The sequence below is a fragment of the Hesperophylax consimilis genome, chromosome 23, assembly GCF_061612785.1.
Source record: "Hesperophylax consimilis isolate HC1 chromosome 23, BYU_Hcon_1.0, whole genome shotgun sequence".
Lineage (NCBI taxonomy): Eukaryota > Metazoa > Arthropoda > Insecta > Trichoptera > Limnephilidae > Hesperophylax > Hesperophylax consimilis.
The window spans coordinates 25,997,343-26,010,711 of record NC_142858.1 but is presented as its reverse complement, the minus strand read 5'-3'; the positions used below and the strand labels follow the sequence as shown (position 1 = coordinate 26,010,711).

The 13,369-nt window shown below is 34.6% G+C and overlaps 1 protein-coding gene across 1 annotated transcript in view; it reads right to left on the bottom strand.

The window, feature by feature from the left end:
* Positions 1-7,736: 7,736 nt before the first annotated feature.
* Positions 7,737-13,369, bottom strand: part of LOC149412494 (uncharacterized) — a 32,348-nt gene continuing 26,715 nt past the window's right edge. The window contains exons 5-9 of the mRNA XM_089645717.1: positions 12,911-13,038; positions 12,425-12,550; positions 10,689-10,865; positions 8,397-8,618; positions 7,737-7,858 (exon numbers count right to left, since the gene is read on the bottom strand). Coding sequence (XP_089501843.1) covers positions 7,737-7,858; positions 8,397-8,618; positions 10,689-10,865; positions 12,425-12,550; positions 12,911-13,038 — 775 coding nt within the window. The remainder of the gene's footprint in view (positions 7,859-8,396; positions 8,619-10,688; positions 10,866-12,424; positions 12,551-12,910; positions 13,039-13,369) is intronic.

Genomic DNA, 13,369 nt, shown 5'->3' with positions numbered 1-13,369 from the left:
AATGCGAAAATATCAGTATGTCAATATTTGTATGAAAACGTGTTCCGCAGTCCTCAAAAAGCATTAGCTTTTAACTGATAATTTGTTAGGAACTCTGTCAATTCATTCGTCAAAAGTTTGCAGTCCCGTTTTTAGAAGTAAAACTAATAATTTGACCAGATTTTGAATAGAGTAACAGCATTTTATTTCATCCAGTTTCTCCGTATACATTTCTACTTTTTCGTTACATAGGAATTGTAAAATAGTTTTCACTAGGTTAGGTCTTAATTTCATCTACTGGACCCTTCTGTTATATAATCATAGACATATGAATATTAGTAGACCTGCCCTAAGTGATTAAAAGCGTATTATCCCCACTCCCCATACCGGTTCCATTGGAGCCGGCTGTGCTCGCGTATGGCCTCAAGTGAAATTTGAAAACGTGACCTCATCATTCTTGTGCGAACTATGGTCGAGGCATCATCGGTTCATTTTACGAAATAACACGGCAAAATGTGGACTTGTACTATGAAAACTTGTAAAAATAGATGTGAAAAAGAGAATAAACCCAATTGTCGTATTACATTCCATATATAAGCATTATTTTACTTTATTTTAAGCATATTCACACCGTATAATATGAATCAGTTGTTACTATCACATCGAGAAACGTCTGGACGCGAAACACAAAGCTGGTTGGTTGCTGGGAAGTAAATTATGAACATTTATAAAAGTGTCTTAACTAAATACTTAAACGAAATATTCGACTCTGAAAATAGAACCGAATTTTTTTGCCGAATTTGGACTTCGCAAATTTGTTCATAACGTGGCGAGTAATTTGCGCTCCCATGTAAAAATGTATATACATTCAAAAGCAGATTTTACTTTTAAGAAGTAAATGGTGATATTATAATGCGAGATGCCTATTTACTGTCAGATTGATTTATTGACGAATCACAGTCAGCTTCACTCCCTTCGTTCTTCAACAGTTGATTTTACCCCTCGCCATTATTTTCTCGTCTATTAATTCCTATGTCTGTGTATATAATCCATTTTAACCTTGAGCGCTCGGAAATTTTTAAGTGTTTGTTTTGAAAATTTCCCGAAATTTTTTCAATATTTATATCTCATAATTTTAATATGGAGACATATAAACTGCTTAAAGTGCTAGAAAGCCAATGAATGCACCTACATTTGACCGTTTATCGCATATTTAAATTTACAATGCGCGAATTCTTCTTATCATTTACTTTAAAATTACCGATCGTTGTACTTACTTGGAGCAATATTAAATTATATAACTTCTGTGTGTTGTCTGTGGCCTATTAGATAAGCACTACTGTAAATTTAAATTTTAAAAGGAATTTATATAGTATGATTTGTAAGAAAAAATGTTTCAATAATTTCGGTTCATGGAATGTCAATAACAAATAAGTCGGAAGAGATTTGAGACATCTTTTGTCAGAGTGTGAAACGAAAATGTGGAACATTCCAACGCGATTACGAAATAATTCCAATAAATGTTTTAAAATATCTCTTCAAATTGCCCGCATTTTGCCCGGGAGTTTGTAAAATGGCCAAAATGTGACCAAATAAGATCCGGTAGCTAAAACACAAACGCATCTAAAATAATAGAAATGCAGCCTTCAAACTTCAAACCGCCAAAAATGCACTGTATCATTATTACCTATTTGCTCTTGTTCAATTTTTCGAAGGAAGACAATTATTATGGGTGATATTTCGTTAATTAAGTTCAAAATTTAACAAGGTGAATTATTTGACTTATGAAAATTATAGTTATTTACTTCTTAGGCCCATTGATGAGTCAATGACTTGGACCCTAAAAAAATCAATTCGAAAGTAAGGGGATTGTGAAATAGCAAATAGAGAGATGCTGCTTTTTCAAAATTGATAGAATACTTTCTATAATAATGTATTTCCTATAGTATATTTCCTTATTAGGCCTGCGCAGACTTTTTCACACAAAATTAAATTTGTATTTGAGGCCAAAATGAAAACGAAACTGAAAAGTTATTTTTATTCAAAAATTATAATAATGTACGGATATATGCAAATTTATTTATTTGATTTTTTAAATTGCGATATAAAGATAATAAAGAATCCAATTTTCAGTAATTTTAGAGTAACTCTTTTTCGTGTAATAATCCTGAATTATTAAAAAATATTTTTTCCCTTCCTACTGTGTACATAGAGAAAAATTACTATTGATTGTTTATTAAGAATCTCTTCAAAGTATTGGTAATTTCGATTAAAAACCGGAGTGCATGCCTTACGAACGAATTAACATGTTTCCTGGTAATTTTTTAGTAAATTGAGAATACATTATCATGATATCGGAATACGTGTTCGTGAAAATCAGAATATTTTTGCATTTCGTTATTGTATAGTATCAAGGCAAATGTGCGTGCATTTTCGCACAACAATTTGTATTCCAGACTAAATAAGTATTTTTATTTATTTCATATTTCATCATTTTTGTACAGTAAAATAAGCTAAATTATTTTTTTTAATAATCATCACAAATAATTTTCAAATTCGCCTAAAATCATGTGAAAATAAAATCTTTAATGGCCTATTTTAGTTTTATTATTTTTTTAATTTTAGTTGATTTTCAAATATTGTCAGGTTATTCGTAACCTGGGAATGTTTGACTTTCTTTTTAAAGAAAAAAATTAAAAATTAATTTAAAACGCAAGAAAATAATCTAGAACATATCCGCACTAAAAATTTGCTATAACGTTAGATGTAATAAATATTGTTTTATTTTTGTTGGGTATTTTGACCTCAAATCCAAATTTAAGTTTTGTATAAAAAAGGTCGCGCAACCGTTCCTCTTAATGATTTGAACTCTGCTGTCGATTTATTAGTAAATAAAAGAGAGTTTTGTATATAGTTCAGAGCTACAATTACATCTATCGACTATGTTAATTTAATACATAACATAGAGTTACGAATTTTCTATAACTTTCATGCACCTGTTACGATGAGGAAAATTGGTATGTAGGTTGTTAGTATTTGTATTTACATATTATGTGTAAGTAGGCAAGTGTAATAACTTATTTTTTAAGTGCTTACGCACCTGAAATGTCGGTGCACCTTTAATATAACTACACCTATAGATGACATTTTTTATGAGTATTTTTAATTTAAAAAAATATTTGTACATTGTAAATAATTGGTATTTTGATAATATAATGTTATATTTATTGATGATAGTAAGGAAGTGTTTTAAACGTGCTTCTCATTCTTCTCGATTCTGAATGTGGAATTCCATATAATTGCATATTGTACGATATTTACTAGATTTGATGTGTCGATTGAATGTATTATAATGAATTCATATTACTTCCTCGTAACTTGTTTTTCTGTGTTATCCGACGTCGCGGAAAAATAATAGAATGTTAATTTAAAAAATAAATAATTAAAACCCATGTGGCTTTTACATTTCCTTGACCATTGAATAATATAGCCCCAAAACCAAGAAAATACAATAATAAAAGGAGGTGGATACAAAATAACTTTAATATGAGTATATAATTTACTAATAGGACCAAATGAATATTTTTTGGTTCCACAATATCTATATTCTCTAAAAGAAGTGACATTTGAGATTGCACGGGTGAGTTTGTGATTTGATATAATATTAATATGAAATATTTTTGATTTGCAAGAACTTGATATGGTAGACATCTATACTGAAATCAGCAAAACATTTAAAAATGGTTTGTTTATTAAATATTGCCAATAAAGTTGTATCCTTGTAAGTATAGATGGCAGTAGTAAAAAGAGATTGACAAAAATAAGATTAAATAATTTGTAATATGAAAACTATCGCCATCTACACCAAATTTGATGAACTATGTGAGATTTATTTAAAAATTGTTGAGTTGTGAGTATAGATGGCAGTAATAAACAAAGATTTCAAGTAAATTAATACTTTGTATTTATTTATAATAATTTGTAATTATTTATTATAATAAGTACCACTATCTAAATTAAGCTTCTCAAACTAGGTGAGATTTTTTGATATTCTTTGCTTATTACTGACATCTTTACTCATAACTTAATAACTTTATTTGGCAATTTTTCATAAATACACAATTTTGAAATATGTTTGGCTAGTTGCAGTGTAGACTTCTCTACTGTATTAAGATCTTGCAAATCAATAATTGCAGTCGCAAACCTCAATCCAAAAAACAGGCGAGAATCTCTCTTTATCTTTATCAATGTTATTTTTCTGTTATGACAGAATCCATGTTCCGGCCAGGATTGTGCGTATTGTGAGGCCGTACTGGATCGTGACTATATCATGCAAGGTTAAAATTCCATTGTTCTACCTTTGTATCTATAATTTATTATCTTGATTAAATCAAGTGATTTTTTAAAATACCATACTGGGCTCATGCCCGTATTATGGCAGTCGTACATGATTTAAGAATAACAAAATAATATTTTGTAGAACACGTAATAAAACACAAGGGAAATGGACATGTTTTAGTAAAACAAAAATTTAAAAAATATGGATCAAACTAATAAATAAAAAACATTTTAAAGAGAACAGAAATAAATATATTAAAATACATTTGTTTTTCTTTAACTCTTTAGGTAAATCGTGTAACGTTGTCACATTTGAAATTAGCGATATAAAAAAAAAATAATTATGGAGTTACAACTTTTTTTAAACCAGTGTTAGGAACTCATGTATTCTTTGAAGAAAGCTCGTCCCCTATCAAATAGCCAATTTTGAACACCGATAGTAAAAAGGGATGTAGAATTATTCGACTTTATATCGGTGTTGCATTATATAATTTAGGAGCGATGAACCGGAATTGTCGTTGAGCGAATGTGGTTCTAGTTTTAGGGACCACGCATCCCAGGTTTGATGAAAAGCGGGTGTGAGATTGGTGTTGTGGAGACACCAGCAGTATATTTTTCAGAATGTAGCATTAGCTTGTCTTTTTTTAATAGGAGACGGTTGATGTAAGGTTCCCGTGAACACTTAGGCAATAGGCCCATTGTGCTATCTCCCATTTTACCTCATTCCTCTAACAGTAAATCCGGTCCCTTTTAAAAAGTTCACCAGGGTTGTCATTTGATATTTGGCTATGTCTTCTGGTTCTACAATGTGTCTTCCAAGGTATCTGAGCTTTGTTCCCAACAGAGCGGAATAATGGCACCAAAGGTGAATTGAAGTATCTTCATCCTCTTTACATATCCTGCATCTGTTGGCGTTTTCAACTCCCTACAACTGCATGTGTCTGAGATGGCAGTGTCCCGTTAGTAGTTCTACCAGTTCCCTCAGTGAGTTTCTGTCCATATTGAGTAGTTGTCTGGTTCACCTTGGGTCTGGTCCGTTTATGAGTACTTTGGATTGCTTCATTCCGGGTGCCCTTTCCCATTCCTCCCAGTTCCGGGATTTAACCCACCGTTCAATATGTATTTTGGTTTGGCAAGCTGCTACTCCTACGGCCGGCTTGGATCCCGCAAGTGGTGATTTCGCCCCTTTCCTTGCTAGTCAATCAGCCCACTCATTGCCCTCGATTCCTTTATGTCCTGGTACCCAGATTAGGTTTATTTTATTGATAGTAGCAAGTTCAAGAATGGTCTTACATTCCATCTCCAGTCTGGAGTCGCATCGGTTACTTATCAGTACCATTAGGGCTGCCTGACTATCAGAGCATATGCATATGTTCTTATTACTGTACCTGATACGCATGTTCTCCTGTACACCAGCTAAGATGGCCTCAATCTCAGCTTGAAATAAAGTGCAATGTGTTCCGAGAGGTATCCTTAGTTTCCTCTTGAAACCCTGTAAACAGATCTGTCTCCTGTTCCCTCTTTCATTTTGGACCCACCTGTGAAACAGATTAGTTCCTGTTTGTGGGTAGGGTCTGGAACTGTGTCCCATTCCTCCTTTGTGAGGTACGTCACTCTAAACTGCTGTCTAAAGAAGTATTCGGCGTGTTTGCCGTCCTGCCTCATTCCAGCTGTTGGATTAATCGCCCTCAGTCTTGTTCCGATCTCCGTGTGAATGTTTTTTGTTAATTCACCTCTCCATTGACCTTATCATTGTAATCTATAGGCTGCCGCCTTCGCCACTCCCTCTTTTTCTAAGTTTAGTGGGGGTAGATTCAGCAGCACTCCCGTGGCTAGTATAGGAGTGGTTTGCATGGCTCCTGTGATTCCTCTGCATACAAGTCTCTGTAATGTGGTTAAGTATGGCCATCACTGTTTTCAGAATTATTCTCCTCCACCAGACCAAGGCTGCATACATGATTGGTTTTACAACGGCTATGTGCAGCCATTGCATCATTTTAGGTTTGAGTCCCCACGTTCGCTTAGTTGCCCGCATTATTTTTATTTATTTATGTTTATAGCCCATGCCTTTCTGCCTATAGTTTCCACCAGGTTTTTCCAGCTCAGTTTGGCTTCTAGGATGACTTCGACGTGCTTAACCGTGTCTGAGGGATCTAACTCCTTTCCATAGAAGGTTGCATACCTCTAATTTCCTTAGGCCAGTAAAGATTACCAGTTCTGTCTTGTCTGGGTTGAGCGACAGCCTTCTTTCTCCACACCATTCTTCCACCAGTGTTGACAGTATAAGGCCTCTGGTTGTGTCTGCATCCCAACATCTTATTATGGTCATCCGCATACCCTTGTGTATATATGCCCCTGTTGTTGAGCTTTAGGATGAGGTCATCCACCACTAGGCCCCACAGCAAAGATGATAACGCACCTCCCTGTGGACACTTAAGTTTGTCTTAGTAAATAACTGGCTATCGATCTAGTGACTGATTTGTTTTATGGTCAGTATTTTCAGATTATTTTAAAACTTCACATATCATAGAAGACATCAGAAAATTAAATGATAGACAAAATTTTTATTAACAATCTTTATTAACATTTTTAATTTAACATTATTTTAATCACATACACACTAAAATACAAACAAATCAGTTTCGTGGTATACATACATAAGTAATGATAACATTTAAAAAAATTAATACATACTCTTATAACTAAAAGTTCAGTGAACAGTGGAGATCTCGAAAAAAATGTGTATTTCTAATTTTTCTTAATTAATATATTAAAACTAAAATTTCCTCTCCGATCATAATATTTATAAATGTACTTAAATACCTACCACTTAATAATAAACTACATATATTATTTTATGTAACATTTTTTTAAATTTCATAAAAGATTATTTGTCTAAAGAAGCGTCAGCATCTCAACATTTTCTTCAATCAGGTAGATTCTATAATACTGATAACATTGCGAATAGGAAAGTCCAAACAAACGCGACGATTTTACATTAATTTTGAAAAAGTAACCTTTACCGAACCATTAAAACGGCCACCATCTTGAAACTGAAACGGAACGTTTAGCAAATATACAGATATTGACAATATTAATTTATTATTGTTTTATCATTTTCTTGAATGTAGTATAAATTTAGGCATAATATGCCAATATGAGTTATCAAAATATTAAGTCGGTTATTGTAGTTTTCTGTTTGCTTAAAGATATCAATATTATTTATGTGCTACTAATGTAATCAGTGAGATATAGTTAGGATGCAGGCGAATTCTCCACTTAAAATATATATGTGTCCAGTTAACGTATATTGTCTTGTTAATTACTTTATGTATCTGTTTTTTCTCCATATACAAAATTAAAAAAAACATGTTTTATTAAGGTACATTTTTTATAGCGTTGTATAAGTTGTAATTCGCTTAACTTAGATTATTAGTGCAAGGTTGTTGAACGTAGTTGAGGCAGAATCCCCTGTTTCCAAAGTCATTCGGTGCTTCGACACTGTCAGTGTGAAAAGCAATGCGGAACGGTTTCACTGTACCTGGAACGAGAAAAGTAATCATAATTATTTTTAGAAATAAAAAATAAAAATAATTAACAATAATTATTTACGAACACCAGTGTCGTGCATTGCTTTTTAAATACATAAAGGCTAACTCATACTTCATAGTGGCTGATTTGAAACAGGTAAATATTTGATTTTGCTCTAATGTAGGTGTGTACATAAAATTTATTTTGGTATAATTATCGTAATTTTTTTTCGGAAGAAATCGATCTTTTTGACTCATGAATTTATTTTAACGTTTCGTCTATGAAACAAGAAAACGATCGTGGTTTCACTGAACTGGGATATATAATATATAATAGATATATAATATCCGTAGACATGGATACTTTAGCGGCCCGATCATATTCTTTGAATGGTCATTCCTTTCATGATGACGTAATTTTTCAGGTTTACCGAATTTCGAAGGGATATGAAATAAAAAAAGGAGGAGAAGACTAAGGAGAAAGTGGAGGGAAAAAAAGAGAAGAAGAAAAAGACGAAGGAGATGAAGAAAACCGTCAATGAAACTTACTGAAGACAGAAGAGGCCTGCAGCGACACCTCTGCCGAGAATGTGCCCCCGCAGATCCTGTCCGTGCAAGACGGCGCGCTAGCGGGAGGGCGACCCACGTTCGACGCGCACGGGATAATGACCCAGTCGGCGGGACAGCTGTTGGGCGTGTTGCTTGAGCCTACCATGGCGGGTACGGCCAGGTTGCTGTTACCAGACAGCGTGAAACTTCGGGAGCGATTTCCTGGTGCTTGTAAGGATAATGGTTAATGGTAAACACAACAGAGTGGATAATTTGGAAGAGATAGTTTAATTCAGGTGTATGAATCTCTCATTAGCATGGGTCTAAAAATATATAGAAATTGCGGGCATAAAAGTACACTTAAGCTAATAGTTCTGTGAACATTAGTAGCCTTTGCGTAATGTCGATTATTCTGATTTGACTGCTGGTGCTCCAGTGCAAACACGGCCACATCTTGAAAGGATTGACCGGACCCAGAACATGCAAGTAAATTTATAGACAATAAGGCAAAGTTTTTTTTTATATTAACTCCACACAGGAGGCCCTGAAGAAAATAATTTACCTCAGGGCCTATGTCATCTTTGGGGATGCTGTGTGCAGGGTCTTATTGTGGGGAGGAAGGAGTGAACATGGGTCTTGAAGAGTCCCATGTTGTAGGAGGGAGGAAACACAGAGGCCGGCAGTTCTTTCCACAGCCGAGCTGTTGAACTTAAGAACGAATCGTAGAAGCGACCCGTTCTCATGTGACAAATGTCAACTGTGTACAAATGTTGGGCGCGCGTTTGGCGTGTATCCCGACTACGCACCGGTGCCGAAGGGATCAATGACGCTAGTTCCTCAGAGCATCTTCCATTGTAATACCGATAGAACAAGGACATCATACCTACCTGACGCCTGTGCTCTAAATATTGCAGTCCGTTTGTTAAGATTGGGGAATCTATCAAACGGAAAGCCCGTTTCTGCACAGAGTCAAGGGTTTTTTTCAGGTATTTAGGGGCTCCGGACCAGAGATGGCTGCCAAATTCGACAGTAGGGCGCACTAAGTGGTCGAGTTGAAACAGAACTTCGCTAAACTGTTAAAAGTAAACTGATTCTGGGATCAGATTCCTCTTCTGGGCTCCTCTTGCCTCTGAAGACAAGTTTTTGAACCAGTAAATGTATGCAATGTGAAGTTGTGCAGTGTGAGTACCACATGGCAACATTCATTTTTCAAAATAAAATAATTTCATAATATCGTCATGATACTAATATTGGTTGTCTGCCCTGTGCGTTAGACCTGCTTGAAATCTTATCAACGAACACAAAAATCCTTTGAATTTAATTTTTTTTAAATTTGATCAAAATCAAATTTAATAATATAATTATTAAGGTCTGCAAGTATTTTTAAATTTTTCAATATTGGAACTGATTGTTTGCAGAATTCTGACAAGCGATTAAGTACCTACTATAATATAGTATTTTTAACAGAAGATTATGTCAATTTTCATTTGCAAAATTGGAACTGATTTCTCGAGAATTCATACGTGATTTTCACGTGTCTTCGCTAGGTAAGTATATATATTAAAAACATTAGGTTTCCAGTAGCCAGGAGTTTGATGTGACCTTTCTGCAATTTTATAACTAAATCAGGGTATCAATATTTCCTTTATATTTTTACACATTGCCCAGATTGCCCAGAAAAAAAAATCGTAAAACCTTTGACACCTGAAAATAAATTAAAATTGTGCACTATACCTTTGTGGATTTAAAAAAAAAAATACAAAAAGACAGTTACAGTTATTGGGTAATATATTTACTCACCGAAATTAATGGTGCTTGCTTGATTGTGCCAAAAACGTGGTTAATGTTATTTGCTCGAGGTGGTTTTAGTGGCATGTTATTTTTTTATAATTTGTGTTATTTGCTTCACTAACAAAGATAATCATGTGTTAGTAGCGATGCTTTGTGACTGGATTTTAGAACATGAGAAAAGCTGATATTTGTTTTATTATTAAAATTGTATACAGGCTAAAGTGTTTTGAATACGGGAAACGTAAAAGATCATGTTTGCCAGAAAAAATGACACGTTTTTATTTATGCAATCAATCGTACAAACATACTATTGTATCTATACATTTCATAAATAAAAACACGTGTTCCTTTTTATTCAATTTTTCCGGAATTAATGCATGTTTTCAGCTTTTGCTACCAAACCTGTGCGAGTCTGCAGTTGTTAGCCCCTCTAAGAAAGCGCACAGAAATTGGAAAAACTTTTACTTTGATCGATGAATCCTGACTGACCGCCGACCTCACCTGCCGAAATGGCCGTGTCGGGGCACGCAGTATACTGGATGCCGCAGAAGTTTCTCTCCACCCTGATGCAGATGCTGTAATCTTGGTTGGAGAGTTGAAGACCTCCGACCGGGTCGTAGTTGAAGGATTTTAGTTGGCCGGACACACCGGTGTAATATTGGAGACAACCCTCTTCAGCTGGAAATAAACAATATTTAAACGAGTCAGTATGTACCTTTATGATATTTTGAAATAAATTGTGGTTTCTGAGGTACTTTTACACCCTTAAAGGGTAAAAGCAAGAAACATTGTATAAATTTATCAAAAAATCAACCTGTATAAAATAAAAAGTTTTTTTAAGCTGCATGATTTTCCAATAAGAGGTATTATTTTGATATTCAATCGTAAAAGATCAATGGTTTCGTTGCTTGTGTGGAACGTAGCGCAGTCTTGTTGAAAATAAACGTTTTCCAGATCAATACCATCTGATTCCGGCCATAAAAAATCATTAATCATCTCTCGATAGCGCAATCCATTCACCGTAACTGTTGCTCCAGCCTCATTTTCGAAAAAATAAGGTCCAATGACTCCGCCGGACCATAAACCGCACCAAACAGTCACACGTTGAGGATAGAGAGGCTATTCAACAATAATTCTTGGGTTTTCCGAGCCCCAGATGCGACAATTTTGCTTGTTGACGAAGCCACCGAGGTGGAAATGGGCCTCATCACTCAAGATGATTTGCATTTGATTCACTCAAGTGAATTTTAATAATTTTAATGCATTGTTGAAGCGTGTATCGTTCCATTTTTATTAATGGCGTAGTTTCTACTTGTCAAATGTCAAAAAATGACAGCTTCAAAAGTAACATCTACCGAAATAGCGGGCTACTCAAAATAACACCTCTTATTGGAAAACCCTGTATAACACATCTATTTTCAATTTTCGACCTAGTTGCGCCATCTCTTGGGCCCGCTATTAGCCAATTTCAAAGATTTTTGGTTTCACTGAGGATTGAACATTGAATAAGTCAACACCGCTAGCACCTAAATCAAATCCTAATCGAATAGTACCGACATTAATTTCGTATATTAACTGCTGTAAATTTTTTAACACAATGTCATCTAATTTCTGAAAAATGCATGTGTATGAGTGCCGCCAATATTGATATAATGAATTAACATCGATAAGATCTCCCGAGTTTTTGCTCGATCAGATGATGGGAAGTTGGTTAATTTCCACTTCCAAGAATCCATTTAATTTATTTATCCATTCAATCAAGAAAGCAAAATCGAAATTCAAAAAGATGTATTACGTTGACAATATCACTACTCGATCACCCAACCAGACAGCACTTTGGATAATCAATGTAAGTTCTTATTGTGGAATAAGTATTATGAAAAGTTAGTTGACGATTCTAACGCAAACATTGCACGGTTTTGAAAGCACAATGTAGCATATTTGATCCAAGCAATTTGACGTAACATGCAGTATGACATTTAATTAGGTAATTACCAACGATTTTGGAGAATTTTCTTGCGATCTAAGACTTACGATTTTCATTACATGCGTCAAGTTAACCCCCTAAAACAAACAATTGTTAATTGCCTACTAAGTAAGATAGCGCACTACGTATGAAGCACGATAATAAAGAGTTATTTTTCACATCAAATGGGCGCTGCCTATTTGGGTTTTGTACCAGATCCTTTCAAACGAAAAGACCTGTTCTTCCAAATGAGGTTTTGAAAAACGCTTACCCCTGTATATGGTGCTGCACGGAATTTGTGTGACTTTAACTTTCCAGTTTCTCTGGAATGATACGCCACTGGTCACAAACGTCAGTGTTATTGGGTTCGTGGTTCCAATGCCAGCGTCAATGTACACTGAAACAAACGAAGTCAGTTTTTAACAGTTTTACCTCCCTTCTGTAGTTGTCCCAACAACAAATACAAGTCAACAAATCGATTAAAAAACAAATGAATAACAGTCATGAATTCGCCAATTTTCAAAAAGAGGTACCTTCAAATTTCACAACGCATTCAATTAACATTTAATTGTAATAAGCAATACGCAAATCCGCAAACCAAACACCAAAACAAAACATATTATATTTAATTCAAAGCATAAGTCAACATTGATAAAACAGTTAGTTGTCATTGTAGTAATTATCATGTCAGTAGGTAAATAGAATTGAAACATGGAGGATAAAGGATTAAGGACAGCAATTGGAAACATGGCCTTACTGTGGTTGCCTTGGTTGATGCCGCATATCGCTGGGATGGGGTTTCCTCCCGAGACGATGAACTGGTCGTTGTTGCAAATGTGGTTCACCGTTTCCGGACCACTTATTTGGAATTGGTCAAAATCCAACCTTCAAAAGCAAAATAATTGTTATTATAATATGTCTTATTACATAATTAATATATCTCGCAACGCAAATATATTAATGATAAACTAATGTTCAAAATAAAGGGTTTATTATGCGTAGCACAAAGGATGTCGTATTATTTTTAAGCAATAATAAAAAGTGACAGATCCCATACAAAGAAATGATATTCGGCGGCAGTTCACCAATTGATCTGACCCCCTCTCCTCAGTAAGGTTATAACGTAGTGCGCATAATCTGCAGACAAGTTTCACAAAACAATATTTCACTCACAGACCTGAGATTCATCTTATTTGGATGTCTTTCATTTAACCTT